This window comes from Stegostoma tigrinum, chromosome 11 (assembly GCF_030684315.1).
Source record: "Stegostoma tigrinum isolate sSteTig4 chromosome 11, sSteTig4.hap1, whole genome shotgun sequence".
In the NCBI taxonomy this organism is placed as follows: Eukaryota; Metazoa; Chordata; class Chondrichthyes; order Orectolobiformes; family Stegostomatidae; genus Stegostoma; species Stegostoma tigrinum.
Window position 1 is genome coordinate 65,614,669 of NC_081364.1, and position 20,587 is coordinate 65,635,255.

At 41.7% G+C, this 20,587-nt stretch overlaps 2 protein-coding genes across 2 annotated transcripts in view; one reads left to right on the forward strand and one right to left on the reverse strand.

Moving 5' to 3' along the window:
* LOC125460234 (E3 ubiquitin-protein ligase RNF123) overlaps positions 1-20,587 on the reverse strand; it is a 334,824-nt gene that overhangs the window by 51,952 nt on the left and 262,285 nt on the right. The gene's annotated exons all lie outside the window — the stretch shown is intronic.
* Positions 7,204-9,860, forward strand: amigo3 (adhesion molecule with Ig-like domain 3). The gene has a single exon (XM_048547436.1). It carries the CDS (start codon positions 7,830-7,832, stop codon positions 9,339-9,341), a length of 1,512 nt encoding a protein of 503 aa, XP_048403393.1. The 5' UTR covers positions 7,204-7,829; the 3' UTR covers positions 9,342-9,860.

Sequence of the window (20,587 nt, forward strand, 5' to 3'; positions counted from 1 at the left end):
GTTCTGCTCGATAAAACCATGCTGTTTTCCGGTGCTGGCTATTGATAGCTCTGTGCTACAGATTAAGCATGGACTGTACTATCGGTTTCGGCATTGGGTTACATGCGTATCTGGAGCGAAGTAAGGGGAATGATGGTCTTCAGTGACAGGACTATTGCTCCAGGCTTCATTAGCAAACCAGGCTTAATTTGACAAACATAAACAGGAGCTTAAATTTTGCAGATATGTCAGACTCAGGTGTCAGTTCACCTTGTCACAATGAATGGATTACACTCCAAACCTTCATTACCAGTCAGTCATTCATTTTCGAAGCAGCACAGAGATGGTACTGATCTCTTTGCCCACATTAGGTACATTCACCTGGTACCTCCTACTCTTGACTCTAATGTCTTCCTTCCAAATCCAGCCCTGTTTATCATCCAACTCATCTTCCTCAACCATTTGCAGTTGACCTCAGGAAATCTCTACTTCTATTCTCTGACTTCACTCCTTAAAACCATCAACATCCTTTCCTTAAATATCTTCCTTCAACAGATCTACCTTTTCAGATCTCATCGTAAATCTTTCCCTTCTCTTCAAAGTGCTGGAAGCAGTTAGCTTCTTCAAAAATTGGCACACTTGCTATCCTCTGTTCTGTATCATTCAATTTCTGGCACTGAACCACAGGAGGTGTTGCTCGCCTTGGAGTAGATCCAAATCAGTAGAATTATACTAGAGCTCAAAGGGTTAAAATATGAGGGCAGTTAGCAAATCTCTTTAAGAGTTGACACGTGAGAGGATTAATTGAAGTCTTTAAAATAATAGTGTCAACAGAGTACATAGAGGGAAATTATTTCCTTGACTCCTGAAATTCAGAATGGGGCACGAGGGAAACACAATCCTAAATATAGAGCTAGGATATTTAAGAGTGAAATCAGGAAGCAGTTTTGACATAAAGAGTAGTGAAACTCTGAATTTTCTTTTCCCCAAAACGTTACTGATGCCAGAAGTCAACTGGAGGTCTCAAGTCAAAGACTTATAGATTCTTTTTGCGCAAGGCTATCAAGAGATACGGAGCAAGGGCTAGTAACTGAATTGAGCTACAGATTTGCTCTACAGAAACAGCACCAAAGGAATGAATGGCATGTTCCTGCTCGTCATTCTGAATTTCTCCATTACTGCTGTCCTTATTAATGACGCTATCCTCTTCTAAACTCCTACCACTGGCAGTCAACATACCTGGCTCCATTTCCTCCTGGTTACATGTTTGCTTGTTACAAGATTGGCACCACCTATTTTTCAGTAGTTTCCTGGCAATTATTCGTGCAGTATCCAGATCATCCTGCTTCCCTTCAGATATTATTGAGACTCTGAGTTTTCTCTGTGTTGATTTCAAGGGCTCAGCCTTTTCAAATATTATGTCATAACTCACTACCCTTCCTTTTCATAAAACGTCTGTTCTCGCACTTACTTCCTCTATACTTACTACCTTTACTACTAAAAATCCTCCCAAAATCTAACCACCTCCTTTTTTGCTTTGGATGCAAAGCAAAGACCTCCTTCTCCTCTCAATGTGTCAATGGGACTACTTTTGTCTGAGACACGAGATTGTTAGACTAAGTTCCATTCCACAAACTTAGTCCACAACCTAGGCTGGCACTTCAGTGGACTGCCGAGGGCACTCTGCACTGTCCCAGGTGTCCACTTTTGGATGGGATGCTAAACAAGTGCTTCATCTATCCTCTCAAGCCAATACTGCAAAGGTGCTATGGTGTTATGCTGAAGAGGAGAAAGGAGCTCTCTCCGGTTTCTAGGTCAACATTCATTCCCCCGACCAACAGTACTCAAAGCAGATTATCTGGTCATTTTCAGATTGCTGTTTGTGGGATCATGCTGTCCATAGTTTGGCATGCTTCCAACATTACAAAAGTTATGACACATCATAAAATATTTCATTGCTAATAAAGCACTTTGGGATGTCGCAGTTCAAGAAAGAAGTTATATAAACGCAACTGGTTTTTTTCATCTGTTGAGTTTCTGAGATTCTGCAGTGAGGAGGACTGAATTAATTTCTTTCACTTCACTGCTATTGTGGGAGAACCTGCCTGCAATACGCAAACATCTGCCAGAAACTGTAGTGCAGGTTGTGTTGGTGTTTGTGTGGCAGTGGTGGGAGGGGAATATAGGAAGGGGCACCTTGGATTTCTAATCTAGCTCCCAATATTGTACAAGTCTCAAGTGATGCTCGCAGTGCGCTAATGGCATCAGACAGCTTAGTTGCCAAATGCTTCATAAATAAATCTGGACTACGTTCAAGCAACGGGCCAAGATTGCTTCAAACTTCCCGACGACAAAAGATACAGACACAGAATCGGAGCAGCTAGGGGACACTATGCTGGTTAAGATAAGCAGCGATTGCTGAAAGGAAGTGCCTCAAAAAAACATGGCTAGATTCAGTTATCGTTTTAAGCAATTTAAGCTTGTCATTTGACTGAATGCAGTTACAATAATTGCAATGCTGATTATATTCATAAATACGGTAGTTTTTCCGATGTATATTTTCAATTGATTATTTCCATCTCTCCTTTAGGATTCCATTTATCCATGGCGCTCATACTTGGGAAGCAGCATCTTGCTTACAGATGGAACTCAGGGGCTAAGTGTGATACAGTGATCAGACATCAGGAACTGCAATCTTCACAGCAGGAGCTCTACATTGGCGGGTATTAATCACGGGATATTGTCTGTCAGTGGGTATGCTGCTTCCCAAGGATCCAACATTAAAGAACAGTTTACCATGTGAAACAAGCACCATCTGCAAGGAACAGTAACAAGAGATGGGAGGTGGAGGCTGGATGATGACATCGCAGACAGTGAAGCTTTCTTATGAATATATTAGATGTGGGGTAAGGAAGGGGAGCTCATAGTCGAGAATAACACCATGCCACAGCATCCCTTTGCTTAACCTAAGATAGATGGTGGGGCCATGGATAGTGTTAAGTAGGTCAGGTGAGAAGGGAGTTCAGTTTTACCAGCATTATAAGTGAAGGAATTACTCATTCATCCAGAATGTAATCTTAAAACAGGTACTGAGAACAGCTGTGGAATCAATTACAAACTTCAAATCAAACTACAGGATGATTAATTTGCAGAGAAGCATATTCCTTCTGTTACCTATTGTCAGAAACTTTCACAAATAGCCAAATCAAACATGCTTGGGAACTCAGTAAAGCAGTCATCACACATAGAATGCATGCGCTCTTCACTGCTCTTTCATCCCTGGCCTGATCCTATTATCTATGCCAACTTTCGAAGCAACATCAGAGCATTTGGCGATTCAGCCTATTGAGTCTGCTCTGCTCTTCAATGAGGTCATGGCTGATCTGATCATCCTCAACTTTACTCTCCTGCCTTTTCCCCAACACCTTTAATTTCCTCACTAATTAACAATCTATCTCAGCCTTGAATATACTTAACGAATCAGCATCTAAAGCCCTCTGCAATTCCACAGATTCATTACCCTCATTCCCCTGTTGTTCTGCTCAGCACTTTGACTGAATTTGCTTCCACCATCTTTGAGGCATTATGAATTACGGCATTAAATATTTCTCCCAATCTCAGACACATTTTTCTTCCATTGTCAAAAATCTACAGTGAGGCTCCTCTAATCATCTAGACGTTAAGCAGTGTAGTTCTACAAACCACAAGGCTCTGACTTCAGTCTGCAGTCTCAGATGGGCTCTGTTTTAGCACCAGAACAATGTAATGGGGTTTGGGGGTGAGGACTGGTTGAGCTTGGGGGAAATGGTGTTGGTTTAGGAAGTGGTGGGATAGGGCAAGGGTGGAAATCAGCCCTCCTAATCATCATCTTGGGCCCATAGTGAAGTTCATAAATATCTGGATGCTGTGGTTTCTGCTCTGGACTCTCACAAAAATGGCCAACCAATTGAAGTATGCAAGTACAGTTTTCTCTGGAATTGAATACGGTATCAGACAAAGCCAGTATCTTCAGGAGAGATGCAAAAATAAACAACAATTATCCGGTATGAAAAAAACCCCAAAGTATTGCAGATGATGGAAATCAGAAACAAAGCATAAAACTGCTGGAGATAATGGGAACTGTAGATGCTGGAGAATCCAAGATAAAGTGTGGGGCTGGATGAACACAGCAGGCCAAGCAGCATCTTAGGAGCACAAAAGCTGACATTTCAGGCCTACCCCTTCATCAGAAAAAGCCCGAAACATCAACTTTTGTGCTCCTAAGATGCTGCTTGGCCTGCTGTGTTCATCCAGCCCCACACTTTGTTATCATAAAATTGCTGGGCTAACTGTCAGTCAGGCAGCAACTGTTGAGACCAAATAGTGTTAATGTTTCGGGTCCAGTGACTTCTCTTCAGATCTGTTCAGTTGTGGAATCAATTTAAAACTCAAATGAAAGTACAGGATGATTAATTTGCAGGGAAACATGTTCTTACCCCGTTAACGATTGTCAAAAACTTTCACCAACAGCCAAATCAGGATCTGTCTGGAGGTGAGTAAAGCAGTTACCACACACAGAATGCATGTGCTCTTCTCTGCTCTTTCATTCCTGTGCCAAAACCAGCTATCTATAAGACTATAAGATGCAGGAGCAGAAGTAGGCCATTCAGCCCATTGAGTGTGCTTTGCAATTCATGGCTAATCTGATAATCCTCAATTCCACTTTCCTGCCTTTTTCCCTTGACCTTTAATTCCCTCAGTGATTAGAAGGGTCACTGGATCCGAAATGTTAACTCTGCTTTGTCTTCACAAATGATGCCAGACCTACTGAGTTTTTAATTTCTGCCTTTGTTTCTGATTACCCTGTATAGTCTTGTTGAAGTTCCATCAAATTCCTCTCTCTCTTTAGAATATCATTGAGAAACTTGCCAATTATTAATCAGGAATCACACAGGCAAATGGAAGTCACTCTTAGTTTCATATTTCAGAATATACTTCACCACTGTTGCAAATACTTGAACAGCAATTCCTCACTAATATTTACTTAATCTATGAACCAAAATTCACCTGAAAGTTGTAAAGTTCTGTCAAAGGGAATAAAGCACAAATAGAAATGTTAGATAACAAAGTGTGAAGCTGGATGAACACAGCAGGCCAAGCAGCATCTCAGGAGCACAAAAGCTGACGTTTCGGGCCTAGACCCTTCATCAATAGACATGTTATGCATTTTTACAGCCAATGAAGTACTTTTGAATTGTAGTCACTGCTGTAATGTAAGAATCACAGCAGTTTGTACACAGCAAGCTCCCACAAATGATGAGGCAATAATGACTGGATAACCTGATTTAATAATACTGTTTGAGGAGGTTATTTTGGCAAATACACGAAGGAGAACTCCCTTGGCTTTTTAAATCAATCTTATGGAACTTTTAACATATATCTAAAAGAACAGTGGCTCCTCTGACGGAGCAGAATTCTTTAATACTGGCAGTCTAGTTTATGCACTCAAGTCTTTGCACAGGGAATTAAACCCATGAACTGCTGACTAAGAGACAACAGCCACAGCTGACACAAAGGCATGGCATTGGTTGAATAACTGTTCCAATCATTTTTCAGTGGTTCTTCAATCAAAGTGAGAATAGGGTGACACAATAAGGAGAGTCTTTGGTGAGCACATACTGCAGAGGAACCTGTAAATGCTGAAACAATATCTTTCAAATGGAGAACAAGCAGCCATTTGACACAATGAAATAGAAAACGTGCTGGAAGTGACATTATGACTCCAGGTGATCAGTCGGCAAGTACATAATCCATATTCTGGGGCAGCAAGGTGGCTCAGTGGTTAGCACTGCAGCCTCACAGCTCCAGGGACCCAGGTTCAATTCCAGCCTCAGGTAACTGTCTGTGCGGGGTTTGCTCATTCTCCCTGTGTCTGTGTGGGTTTCCTCTGGGTGCTCTGGTTTCCTCCCACTGTCCAAAGATGTGTTGGCTAGGTGGATTGGCCATGCTAAATTGTCCATATTGTTCAGGGGTGTGTGGGTTATAGGGGGATGCACCCCAAGGGTTGCAGATGATAAGTGAACATATGGATGATGATGGGATAGTGTAGGGGGATGGGCTTAAATTAGTTCACAGGTCGGTGCAACATCGAGGGCCGAAGGGCCTGTTCTGCGCTGTATTGTTCTATGTTCTAAGGGGCGGTGTGGACTTGTGGGGCGAAGGGCTTGTTTCCACACTGTAGAGAATCTAATCTAATTCAGTGACTTACAAGTTTTTCTTACAAAAACTCAGTAGCAACACAAGCTGAATGGTCTTCTTCTGTGCTGTAATCATTTGACACTAATTTTAAATCTAAAGGCCTCACCATGATCGTAGGCACATTTATTTAGTCTATTTAATGAGAATACAAGATGCAATGTATTAGCAACAAGTTAAGGGACAGGAAGAAATTGGGAGCTTGAATATGAGGAACTAGGGGGAAAGGGACCAATATATTAAGGTCTTTAATTTCAACTATTACTACTATTGAGGTAAGCCGCAGTTAGTGGATGCTATCCCATAAACAGTGGTTGAGAATTCAGTGAATACTTCCCTGAATTGTTACTGTATGGGTGCTGGACGAAGGACAACACTGACAGTTCTTGCGAACTATTTTTTGTTAACTATTTTTGTTCACCTTTTTTTTCTCCAGGGTGTCTGCATAGAACACTGAGAAGATGGTGAATAGTACCTTATTCAGGGAGTTACACCTGATGTGGTGAACAGGCTATAGAGGCAGTTAGTCTCAACACTCTGTTGTAGTTGTGCAAACTAACTCCCTGATCCCCGTTCTTAGACACTAAGCTAACTCCCATCCCCCATCTCACATTCTTACAGCAAAAACTAGGTCGCTCTGACCCAACATCCTCACAAGGAGGATGTATTATCACACACACAGTTAGACTCAATTGGACTAGTCTCACAATCAGACCTAGGCTTGTCTATCGACCCCTATAAATCCTTAATCCCCTACAACGGGACTAGATTCTGTCTTTGACTCTGCAATTGCCTGACAGAAACAAAGAACAGTTCAGGCAGTTCAAATCCACCCACTAGTGGTGAATGGAAGCTGCACAACACTGCAACAGAAACCTACTTAAACAATTAACATACTACCGATAGCCAATCAGCGATACACCATCAAGCATACGCTACCCACCCACCGCGCTTCCCATCCGCTCCAGTTTAAATAGGCACTGAGTGAGATCAATGCTACACAGGCTGTGGGGCAGTACGGAGCTCTCTGCTGCATTAATAGTTCATGGCAGAAAAGTTATGAGTTGCTGTGCGTTGGGAGACTGTGTGTCTGCAATTTAAGGATTTGACCACAGAGAAACAACTGACTGAAGCACTTGGCGCCACGAGTTGACAGGCTTTACTCATTCATTTTGTGTCGATGACCTGCATGCTCTGTAAGTTCATCTGCATCGAGTTAAAAGGGAGCGGTTAACACTCTTTGATAACATTGTGCACTGATGAGAAGTCCTGAATCGTTAGCAGCTCCAGCTCTTCTAAAAGGAATGACAACCACCAAATGGGCTGCAAGAAAATCTCAGGTGTAAGTACTTTTTTTAAAAGGCAGAACAGCAGGGAGTAAATTGCGTGAATTGATTCTGGGGCATTATGCCTTTGCACTACCTTAGCCACAGTCTCTGTGACTAAATGCCCAGCTTCGAACTCACTTCAAAGACAGCAGCCCTGCAGTATGTGGTTACTTGCACTATGCAGAGTTTCCAGTTAAATGTTAAGACTGCTAAGAAGGGAAAGTGACTGTTTAACTCTCCAGCAGACTTTGCTGCAGTGTCTCAAGTGTGGAGCATCAGGATTAGACCATGTGCGTCTCTGGAATGGTAACTCCAATTTTCTGGTTGCTTGTGATAGAACTGCTCTTATCTGAGTCCTTCACGCAAAGAGCAGGAGACAGCCTCCATTTGTGCCCCAGGGTCTGTATTTGTGCATCAGACTTGTTGAGCTGTGACAGTCGGAGCCTGTCCCTGGTGCCTCCCGGACTACCTGCCACTGCAACCAGCCTGGATCTCAGTCACAACAACTTGCACCGACTGCAGGATAACTGGCTGGCTCAGCTACCCCGCCTACACACACTCCGAGTCGGCCACAATCGCATCCACCACATTTCCACGGCAGCTTTCCACAATGCCTCCCAGCTTGCACACTTGGACCTGTCCTCCAACAAGCTGCACGCAGTGGAGAAACATTTCTTCCAGGAGCTGACAAACCTGCAGGAGCTGCTGCTTTACAACAACCAGATAGTACGTGTGGATAGTGAAGCCCTGCATAGGCTCAGCAAAATGCGGAAGGTATACCTCAGCTGGAACCAGTTAACTGATTTCCCGTTCAGTACCTTGCAGGAGGGCAGCCTGCCTCAGCTCAGGATAATGGATATCTCATCTAACAGGCTCTCTTCCATCCCTGTTGACAAGGTGACTGCATTGCCTCAGACTATTCAAAACGGCCTCTACCTGCACAACAACCCTTTCATGTGTGACTGCACTTTGTACAGTATGTTCCTGCACTGGGAGAACAATGGTTTTAATTCTGTTCACGACTTCCGAGAGGAACACACTTGCCTGGCCCTTAGACAGCCCAAGGCCATCCTCCGCTTCCTGAAGCACCGCAAGATGTTTGAAAACTGTACCTTACCATATGGTCTAATCAATATGGTGGACAGCAACTTCAGGGGTGTGGCTGGGGAGTCGCTGATGTTAAGCTGCAACACTAGCTTGCAGGATGCACAGACAACCTACCTGTGGATCTCACCAAACAGAGAACTCATCACTTATACCAACAGTGTTAACAAGACATTTAAACTCTACTCCAATGGCAGCCTGGAGATCCACAAGGCCCAAAAAGAGCATTCTGGCATATACACATGCATGGCAAACAACAAACGACTGATGCGCAATGAGTCCCGAGAAGTCAACGTGACTGTGCATTCTGAAAAGCATGATGCGGAAGGCTTCAACACAGGTCTCACTACACTTCTTGGCTGTGTGGTAAGTCTGGTCCTGGTGCTCATGTACTTGTACCTGACTCCATGCCGCTGCTGGTGTAGGCCAGCACAAGACCCCTCCCTGCCAAATGAGTGTAGCGCCCAGTCTTCCATTCTGAGCACCACCCCACCCTGCAACGATGACACCGGCCGCAAAGCTAGCAGTGGCAAACACGTGGTGTTCCTGGAGCCGGTAAAGGGCAGCCAGAACGGAAAGATTCGTCTTGCAGTCAGTGAGGAGTTCCCAGAGGTCAAAAACCCCAAAATCCTGCAGATGAAGACTGACTCGGACTCCACCAGTTCCATCTTTTCAGACACTTCGATTACACAATAGACCCAAGAGGTGAATGGACATTTGGTGCTTCAGAAGAGGAAGTTTTTCTAAAAAGCGCATACATCTTCCTGAATAATCTTTACTTAAACAGTTAATGGTCTGATGAGAATAACAAAGGGATATAGTACTCTTGTACTCTTTACAAAGAGCAGAATGTACTATTGTCAGTTTACAAGTAATTCTGCCCACGGCCACTTAATGGAAAAGCAATACCCTACAGTGGGAAAGCTGATTACAGCTCTTCATTCGTTATCACACGTGCTTAGTTTGGATCTCCACTTTCATTTTGCTGCCTCGCATTTGGCATTGGATTTTTCCCAGGCAATCACTGGAGCAGTTATTATAAAAGGCATTGATGGGAGATTGAACCATGGGTTTTTAACCTGCCTTTAAATGGACAAGTGGTTTGAGGGAAATGCCTATTCTTCAACTATATTGCATCCTTAGTACATGCATATATTCTATTTAACAAACATTCTCAGTTGCATTTCATGTTTGCTGCAATGATGTAATCCTCAACAGGACCTGATTTATAATAAATGATTCTGTTAATTTCTATCTCAGCATATCTGATGTGTCGAGTGAATAGGTGAATACCAGTAAGGGAGGGCAATAATTTCAATGTCAAACCCATGACTCTTATTTTATTTCAGTAACTTAAAAAGAAATTATTTACCTATTTCTTGAAATCCTAATGTGACTGCAGCTACAGTGTAATAGGGACTACTATATAATATTGATAGAGACAAGCAGAGGACAGGAAGAGAGTTTAACCTTAATTGTGCATTAGTGAATAAGGACAACAGGGGAATTAGGAGCAAAAAGAAATTAAAAATTCTGTGTGTGAAAGCTCAAATCATCCACAATAAAATGGATGAACTATTGGCATAAATAGAGCTAAATGATTTAGATCCAATCGGTATTACACAGACAAAGGATGGGGAATAAATATTTCAGGATACACAGTACTTCAGAAAGACAAACAATATGGCAAGAAAAAGGGATGTCTTAATAGTAAAGGATAATATAAGGATATTAGTGATAAAAGGTTCTGGCCTCAGAAGATCCTAAAAGTAGAATCAGAATGGGTTAGAACAGCAAGAGTCAGAAAACACAGAAGGGAGCAGCTGATAGGCTCCTTAGCAGAAATTATTAGGGCTTGTAACAAAGGCAATTAATAATTGTGGAGGACATTGATCTCCTTATAAACTGGTACAAACAAATTGACAAGAATGATATATGGAAGATGAGTTTACAGAACATTTTGAGAGTTTCCTGTGGCAAGTTGTAGAATGAAGGGCACAGCTATCTTAGATCTAGTGTTGTATGGAGTTAGGTCACAGTGAAAGATCCAGTGGGAAATAGTGATCGTAATATAACTGAGTTCCACATTAAGTCTGGAAATAAATAATCCGGTCAAAAAATTCTCAAAATTTAAACAAAGGTATAAGGGACAACTGACTAAGGTTGATTAGGCAAACAGACTAAAATGGTGATAACTGAAAAGTGAGAAAAACTTTAAAGAAACAATTCGAAATGTTCAACAAAAATACATTCCATTGAAAAAACTAATACTCCACAAGAAAGACATGAATCACTAGAAAGTTAAGAACACCATTAGATTAAAGAGAAGGCTTATGATGCTGAAAAGAACAGAATCAACTCTGAAAACGGAAATGTTTGATAAGCCAGCAGGGAGCCACCAAAAATTTGATCAAAACAGGAAAACAAAAATGGAAGGACTAGAAATTAGCCAGGAATATAAAAAACAAAAGGACTTTGATAGGTAAATAAAAAGCAGGACAGCAGCTGAAGTAAATGCTGATCCAACAGAAACAGAGACTGGATCCATTATGATCGGAAATGACAGAGGCATTGAACAAATATTGTGTCTGTCTCCACAGTAGAAGACACAACTTGCATATCAGAAATGCAGTGCAAGTTAGGGGCTAAAAAGAGACAGGAAACAATTAAGGTTATTAATATTAGTAGCAAAAAATGTGTTGGGAAAACTAAAGAGGCTATAATCCAAGAATCAAAAGGGTCAAATGGTGTACATCCCAGGGTTCTAAAAGAAAGAACTGCAGAGACAGCAGGAATGTTTGGTATGATTTTCCAAAATTCCTTAGTTTTGGGAACAGTCCCAGCAGATTAGAAATTGGCAAATGTAACACTGATTCTCAGGAGGGAGGGAGAAAACAAGAAATTACAGGCAAATTAGCCTAACATCAGTTTTTGAGAAGTTGTGGAATCTATTTTTAAGGAGGCCTTAACAATAAATATAAACATATGAACTAGGAGCAGGAGCAGGAGATTTGGCCCTTCAAGCCTGCTCCACCATTCAATAATATCATGGCTAACCTTTTTATGTTCCAAATTCCACGTTCTCATCTAACCCCAATAACTTTTAAGATTCCCTTGTTGAACAAGAATCTACTCTGATTTTAAAAATATTCAATGACACCACTTGACCACCTTAAGGCAAAGAGTTTCAAAGTCACACAAAGTCAGATAAAAATATTCTCCTTTCTGTCTTAAAATAGAGGCCCCTAGTCCGGGTTTATCCTCAAGAAGAAACATCATTTCCACATCAACCTTGTCAAGACCAACAAATTTATTCCAAATTTTTCTTGAAGATTTAATAAATGGAAATTGGAAGATATACTATAGCTGGATTTCCAAAAGGCATTTGATAAGCTGCACACCAAAAGGTTGGGTGCAAGATAAAACTCATGGCATCCAGGGTAATAAATTAGTAAGGATAAGGATTAGTTACTGCACAGGAGGCAAAGAAATGATATAAATGGACAAATTCAAATAGGTAGGCTATGACTAGTAGTATTCCACAAGGATCAATTTTAGGACCTCAGTTATTTACAATCAATGTTAATGGTTTAGATGAAGAGAGAGAGTAATACATGCAAGTCTGCTGATGCTACAAAGTTAAAGGGATTATAAACTGTGGGTTGGAAAAGAGGTTGCATAAAGATACAGAGATAATGGGAACTGCAGATGCTGGAGAATCCAAGATAATAAAATGTGAGGCTGGATGAACACAGCAGGCCAAGCAGCATCTCAGGAGCACAAAAGCTGACGTTTCGGGCCTAGACCCTTCATCAGAGAGGGGGATGGGGTGAGGGTTCTGGAATAAATTTATTCAAGAACCCTCACCCCATCCCCCTCTCTGATGAAGGGTCTAGGCCCGAAACGTCAGCTTTTGTGCTCCTGAGATGCTGCTTGGCCTGCTGTGTTCATCCAGCCTCACATTTTATTATCTTGCATAAAGGTATAAACAGGTTAAGTGGATGGGCAGGTTATTCACCTTGGTGAAGGTCAGGAAAACCTTTATCAAAGGTGTTGTGAAACTTGTTGATGTTCAAAGTGATTTGGATGTGCTCGTACAAATAATAGTTACAAATACAGAAAGTGGCATGTTAACCTCGTATGCAAGGGACTGGAAATCAAGAACAAAGAAGTCTCATTACAACTGTATAACTGCTGGCTTAGCTGTCAGCATAGTGACACGTTTTCTCCTTTTCACAGCTAACATTTACCTGAATTTTACATTTCCATCTCCCCTTTATCGCCATTATCACTGTTTTTGTCTTCTGCTCTGAACTCCTTGCTCTTCCTACCTTTATCTACAGCATAAAAATGCACCATTTTCTAGTCCCCTTCCAGTTCTGGAGAAGAGTCATACTGGACTTGAAACATTAACTCTGTTTCTCTCTCTAGAGATACTGCCAGTCCTGTTACACTTCTGCAGTGCTTTCAGTTTTTATTTCAGATTTCCAGTGTCCAAAGCATTTTGATTATTGTATTACATATTATGGTATTATGGGGCTTTTGAGAGACAATATCTGGAATACAGTGCATAGTTTTGGTCTCATATTTAAGTGAGTACAGACTTGCATTTAAGATGATAAAGCAAAAGTTCAATGTATTAGGGGGATGAGAGGGCTGCAATCTGATGACAGGCTGAGTAAATTGGGTCTATGTTGTCTGGACTTCTTTAGAAGGGTCAGAGGTAAACCTCATTGTTTCTGCTGATCAGTGACTCTAAAACATGGGCACACCTCATGATAAGGGGTGGACTGATTAAAACAAATAAGAAAAAATTACTTCAAGCAATAGGATGCAATTTTTCAGAATTCTTTGTCCAAGAGAGCTGTGGAGCCTCCTTCATTAAATATATGTAAAGGCTGAGATAGACTTTTTTTGATTTTCATGAATCAGTGTATCACAAGTCAGCTCATTCAGGAAATCAAAGTTAATGTCAACATGGCCATGATCATACTGAAACGTGCAGCCGACTCAAGAGCCTATTTGGTCTAATATTGTTCCTATTGCTTGTGCTTTTTGTGTGAGGAGTGCATTTAGTTGCCCAGCCAGAGGAAGGAAGTAGGATGGGTGGTAAAATATCCCTTTTGGGAAATATCTGCCATAATATGTTTATTTTCCTTCAACTCCATTCTTCTCAATTTTGTGTTTAAATATTCTGATGAATGTATGAATGTATGCAGAATAATGAGGGCTAAGGAATGGTCCATTTCCTACTTCAGAAGCAAGAACTCCCTTTGTACACTGACACAACAAGCTGCTTCTATTTCCAGACACAATATCAAACAGCCACTGTGTCACTAGGATCCTACTTCTATTTCCAACATACAAGTCTGCCCTCTCTAAATGAGAGAAGGTGAAGTGAGAGGAACAGAAGGAACATGAGCACATGATAGGAGGTGGGGGGGGGGGGGGTGGGGTGATGAGAGGGAAAGAGAATAAAAGAAAGGGAGAGAGAGAATTAGAGGGAATTTACTGTCCTAGAAATGCAGCATTGATATTTATAGTACTTGAATGAAAACACTAAGGAACTGTAACACTGGTCGACAAGAAAGAATGATGAGAAAATCTGGTGCCAGAAGGTGTAGAACTGGAGCTCATGAAGTGTTTGGTATTCACTTGCAGATTTTTAGGGAAAGGCTATATTTCACTGTCTAATGCATGAAGCAGCTTTCTGTTGCATCCTGTCATCTTTCCTTCCCAGTCCAACTGTTTCTGAATGTTCTCCTTGCAGAATATTTTCACATGTTTATTTAACAAGGGGCAATGTTCCCCACTTGAAGTATTAAGCATTACAATTAACTTTAAACCTATTTCTAACACCTTTTGAAAATGTCCATCAGATAACAACAGCGTACTGTCAAGTGATGGCAGTCATCAACATTGACCCAAAACCTGTGCACAGGCCTTTTACTGAGACTTGCAACAGGGATTAACAGACACACAGTAATCATTTGCACAGCACTGGAAACCCATCAGATCCTCCTGAGACTGTCCACTTTTTAATCAGTTCCAGAATCAGCCCCAGGAGGGCTTGAACAGGTTACACAGTGTACTGTACAGAAGATCCCCTGATCAAACCTAATTTAATTACTGCACTAAATATGAAAGTGCTCACAGCCTCCAAGCTTCATTCGCACTTGCATTCAGCATGATTCAACCCCCGTCAGCCTTTTATCTAGTAACTCATGACAACTCATTCCCTGGTTACAGTGGTCTTATTTATATCCAGTGAGACGATGTGCAATTCACACCCTACTCCTATTCATAACCACTGTGGATCCATATGATTCATTTACTAGTGTGAATGGTCATGTGCAACTATCTTAGCTGTGATCACACCTCTAGTTGTAACACTGTAGGCTGTGACTCTACAGATTCTATTGATATCATCACAACTACTGCTATGACTCAATAAAAATGAAAGAACTGTGAATGCTGTAAGTCAAGAAACAAAACAAAAATTGCTGGAAAAGCTCAGCAGGTTTGGCAGCATCTGTGAAGAAGGAAGGTTCTGAGGAAGGGTCACCAGATCCAAAATGTTAACTCTGTTTTTTCCTTTACAGATGCTGCCAGACCTCCTGAACTTTTCCAACAATTCCTATAGTGTTATGACCCCTTTGTTCACATCAATAAGTAGTGACCAAAGAGGCACACTCTCCAATTACACTATTATCTGGTGCGACCTTGTGAAACTCATTCTTCAGATGCATTACTAACCAGTCTGACTGGGGGAACTCACTCTTGAATTACACTATTACCCATTGTGACATTGCGCTTGTCACCGCCCAGTTGCAGTATGATCCAGCGTGATCTGCTGTGATCTCACTCTAATTACAATAAAGCAAAAATAAACTGCAGACGTTGAAAATCAGAAGCAAAATCATAAATTGGTGGATAAACCCAGCTTCTGTGGACAGAAAGCAGAATTAATGTTTCAGGTTCAAGGCTGAACAACCCATGGCCAACCACAAATGATTTCCATTTGCAGCTATTTATTCTCCCAGGCTGACCTTTGCCAATTCTCTTTGCCTGTCCAACTGTTTTCCCTCTCTCACTCTCTGGGGTCCATCTCCACCTATCATTTAGTCCTCCCCACTTCTAGCATTGATGCCAACATTTTCCTAGCTGCAATCAGTTCTAAAGAAGGGTCACTGGAGCTGAAACATTAACACTGCTTACTCACCTCTGATGCTGCCAGATCTGCTGAGTTTTTCCAGCAATTTCTGATTTTGTTTCTTTAATTACATTAGTAACACACTGTGACATTGAGCAGGTTTCTGTCCAGTTACATTATTATCCAGTGTGACTGTGCACAGCTACTGTCCAATATTCTGCCAATTTTCTGTTTGATTGAAAATGACCACATGTGGCTCATTCTCTAAGTATACTACTTCAAACAGTCCACTTTTTTTCTACATTATCCACAAGCCCTTTAATTATTCTTGTGTGCTAACATTAAGGGGATGACTCGTGTGTAAGACCTTTTGGTTTGTGGCATGCAGCCTAGAGGAAGCATTGACCGTTGCCAATTAACAGCTCACTTTCCAATTATGTTGTTGTACAGCATGTCTCTGTTAAGCTCAAATTGCAGTTTCAACAATTTGAATTGACATAACACAGTTAAATTGTTAAAGTACAAAAATCTGCCAAAGTACTTCAGAGAGCTGCCCAGAGAAAAAAAGTAAAGATGAGCTAAGGAGATGGAAGGCAGCAATGGTGAGTGAAGGGATAGGAGGGCAATGTACAAATGGTGAGGTCAGAAAAATGAAGCACTTGGACACAAAAGCAATTACTGCACTCTACTGCATTCATCACATAATCACAAAAATTATACAAATTCTCAGATACTGGCCATTCAGTCCAATCGGTTTACATCAGTGTTTTACTCCATAAGGCTGCCTCCCATTTTAGTGAACTCATGTCACCCTGCCCTCCAATATTCCTCTTCCCTTTCAAAGTTAAAGTTTCTCTAAACCATCGATACTCACCAAGTCAGAAGTTACACAACTCCAGGTTATACTCCAATAGGTTTATTTGAAATCTCAAACTTTCGGAGCATAGCCCCATCGTCATGTCCAAAAGCTTGTGATTTCAAATAAACCTGCTGGATGATAACCTTGTGAGTTTGTACACCCCAGTCCAACACAAGCACCTCCACATCACACCGTCCAAACGGCAGCAAGCTCCACATTCCTACCACGGTCTGCAAGAAAAATTTATGCCTAAATTATTGATCTAATCCTTTTAAGGTGTACCTTGTATTTAAGCCACTTTGCTGTCGATTGTCGAGCAAACAGTTTATCCATATCTACGTTTCGTCAATTCAACGACAGGTTATCGTCTGAAACGTTAACTGCTTCTCTTGATGCAGACGTTGCCTAATTTTTTGACGTTTCCCAGCATTTTCTGTCAATTTCTCCACATCCACCCTTTCTGATTTTTAATGTCTATCTATCAGGTGTTCTCTTAGGTTTCTCTTTTCCACAGAAAAGTGCCCTGCAGCACTGCTCAATCTTCCTGGACACTGGCAGCATGTCAATTCTGGTAATGCCCTAGTGAATTGTTTCTGCAATCTCTTCAGTGTTTGAATATGCTTTTTCTAGGTGACTAGAACTGCGCATAGTTATCACTGTGACAAAGGCTACAATAACTATAAAGGGCTTCATCACGGTTGAGGAAATGCATCCATCCATGCTCTAGACAGAGATAAGAAGTGTTTTCTTGTAACTCACATGTCATGCTTAAAGATGTCAAAAGGGAAAGAAAGAGACTAATTTCCCAATATGTTATAAAAGTATTAGGGTACTGGCTAAACGAAGTTCTCCAGGGCTCTCTCCAATCATTGATGATCTTTACTGCATTTTAGTTATCAGGTCACTAACCAGCTAAAATAGCCTTTTTCTCTTTACCAATCAGAAACCTTTCTAATCTTGAAGACCTCTATCAGATATTCCTTTAATCCTCTGTTCTTACGAAAACAGCTCTTGTTCTTTTAATCACTCACTGATGCTGACATTCTCCCTGATGACTGATGTTGCTGGGAATGGAGAACTTGTGTTATAAAAATAGGCAGGGATGTTTTTCACTGGAGCGTAGGAGACTGAGAGGTGACCTTACAGAGGTTTATAAGATCATGACAGGCATAGAAAAGGTGAATAGCAGAGGTCTTTTCCCAAGGGTGGAGGAGCTCAAAACTAGGGGGCAGATTTTTAAGGCGACAGGAGAAAATTTTAAAAAGGACACAGGGTTACGTAAACACAGAATGGCTTGTATGTGGAAGGAACTGCTAGAGGAATTAGTGGATGCAGGTACAGATGCAAATATCTTTTAAATGTTGTAAAAGTCCATGAATAGGAAAGGTTTGGAAGGATATGGGCTAAACCCTCCAAACTAAAAGGTTTCCCCTCATCTTCCTCTGAAATTATCAGCCTGTATCCTGACTGGAGATTCAAAATCCTGGTTGTATAATGGGATGCTTTGCAAAATTAAAAGCTTAACAGAGACATGAGATTTTGCTGTCTCAGTGTTAGAGGGCACCTCCCTGACAGACTATCATTTAACATGGAATTGCTCTGGTGTGAGCACTCATTCTTTGTACATATGGGCCACATCCCTCACTCTCATAGAAAAGTGTAACATCAACCTTGTGGAAGTTAAGATCATTTGAAGGATTACTATTTGCTTGCTGTTCAACAAGCTGTCACACTCTAGGACAGGAGGGACAATGATCCCTGCTGGATGGTGTTGCTCACTGAACAGATATCCAGTTCTTTTAGTTACAAGAAAACACTTCTTATCTCCATCTAGAGTATGGATGGATGCATTTCCTCAACCGTGATGAAGCCCTTCATAGTTATTGTAGCCTTTGTCACAGTGATAACCATGCGCAGTCCTAGTCACCTAGAAAAAGCATATTCAAACACTGAAGAGATTACAGAAACAATTCACCAGGACATTACCAGAATTGAAATGCTGCCAGTGTCCAGAAAGATTGAGCAATGCTGCAGGGCACTTTTCTGTGGAAAAGAGAAATCTAAGTGGACTGGGGCAGCACAGTGGCTCAGTGGGGTGGCATGATGACTCAGTGGTTAGCACTGCAGCCTCACAGCACCAGGGACACGGGTTCGATTCCAGCCTCGGGTAACTGTCTGTGCGGAGGTTACACATTCTCCCCGTGTCTGCGTGGGTATCCTCCGGGTGCTCCGGTTTCCTCCCACAGTCCAAAGATGTGCAGGCTAGGTGGATTGGCCATGCTAAATTGCCCGTAGTGTTCAGGGGTGTGAAGGTTATAGGGGGATGGGATGCTCCAAGGGGAGGTGTAGACTTGTTGGGCCGAAGGGCCTGTTTCCACACTGTAGGGAATCTAATCTAATCTAATCAGTCACTTCACACTTCTGGAAGAATTGTCAGATGCAGGTATTTCCCTGGGCAGAATTGCCTTACCACCTGTAGTAGAGTCATAGAGATGTACAGCACGGAAACAGGCCCTTCAGTCCAATTTGTCCATCCCGACCAGATATCCTAAATTAATCTAGTCCCATCTGCCAGCATTTGGCCCATATCCCTCTTTTACCTTAACTATTCACGTACCCATCTAGATGCTTTTTAGATACTGTAATTGTACAAGATTCCACCACTTCCTTTGGCAGTTCATTCCATACATGCCTCACCCTCTACATGAAAAGGTTGCCTCTTAGGTCCCTTTTAAATCTTTCCCCTCTCACCCTAAACCAACGACCTCTAGTTTTGGACTCCCCCACCAAGGGGGGGAAAAACATTGTTTAATTACGCTAAATGTGCCTCTTATGGTTTTATTAACTTTTATAAGGTCACCCCTCAGCCTCTGACACTACAGGGAAAATAGCCCCAGCTATTCAGCCTCTCACTACAGCTCGAACTCTCCAACACTGGCAACATCCTTGTAGATCTTTTCTAACCGCTTTCAAGTTTCACATCCTTCCTACGGCAGGGAGACCAGAGTCACACACAGTATTCCAAAAGCGGCCCAACCAATGTGTTGTACAGTCGCAACATGATCTCCCAACTCCTATACTCAACGTACTGACCAACAAGGCAAGCATACCAAATATCACCTTCACTATCCTGTCTACCTGTGATTCTACTTTCAAGGAACAATGAATCTGAACTCCAAGGTCTCTTTGTTCAGCAACACTCCCCAGGACTTTACCATTGAGTGTATAAGTCCCACCCTGTTTAGCCCTTCCAAAATGCAGCATCTCACATTTATGTAAATTAAACCTGGTTTGCCACTCCTTGGCCCATCTGATCAAGACTCTGTTGAAGTCTGAGGTAGCCTTCTTCGCTGCCCACTACACCTCCCACTTTGGTGTCAGCTGTAAACTTTTTAATCATACCTCCCATATGCACATCCAAATTATTTATACAGGTGATAAAGTAATAAGTGAATTTTACAATTGGGTGTGACTTGCCCTCAGTGTTCCGCACCCGATGTTTTCTCCGATCCTAACGCAGTGTAGGAGGTGGTACTGTCCCATTAGACGTGGCGACTGCACCAAGGGGACGGGCATGCATGGTTGGCCGTGTTTGTGGTGTGTGTGTGTGTGTGTGTGTGTGTGTGTGTGTGTGTGTGTGCGTGCGCGTGCGTGCCACATTGGGAAGTATGATTGTTTGAACGACGACCGGCTTCAAAATTATCGTCCTCTCTATATCCAGTCCATTTTCTAGTTTGTTTGAGTAATATGCCATATCAGTCCGTGTGCTTATATACAGTATATGTATACAGTCTACATGTTATGTATCATCATTATATTTTGTTAACCATGAAATAGTTATGAAAATCTATGTAATTGTTAGTCTTTTGACCAGAGGTTAAAGAACTGGCATAGGAAAAAATGCCGACATTGTGTTATGAGATCATGTTT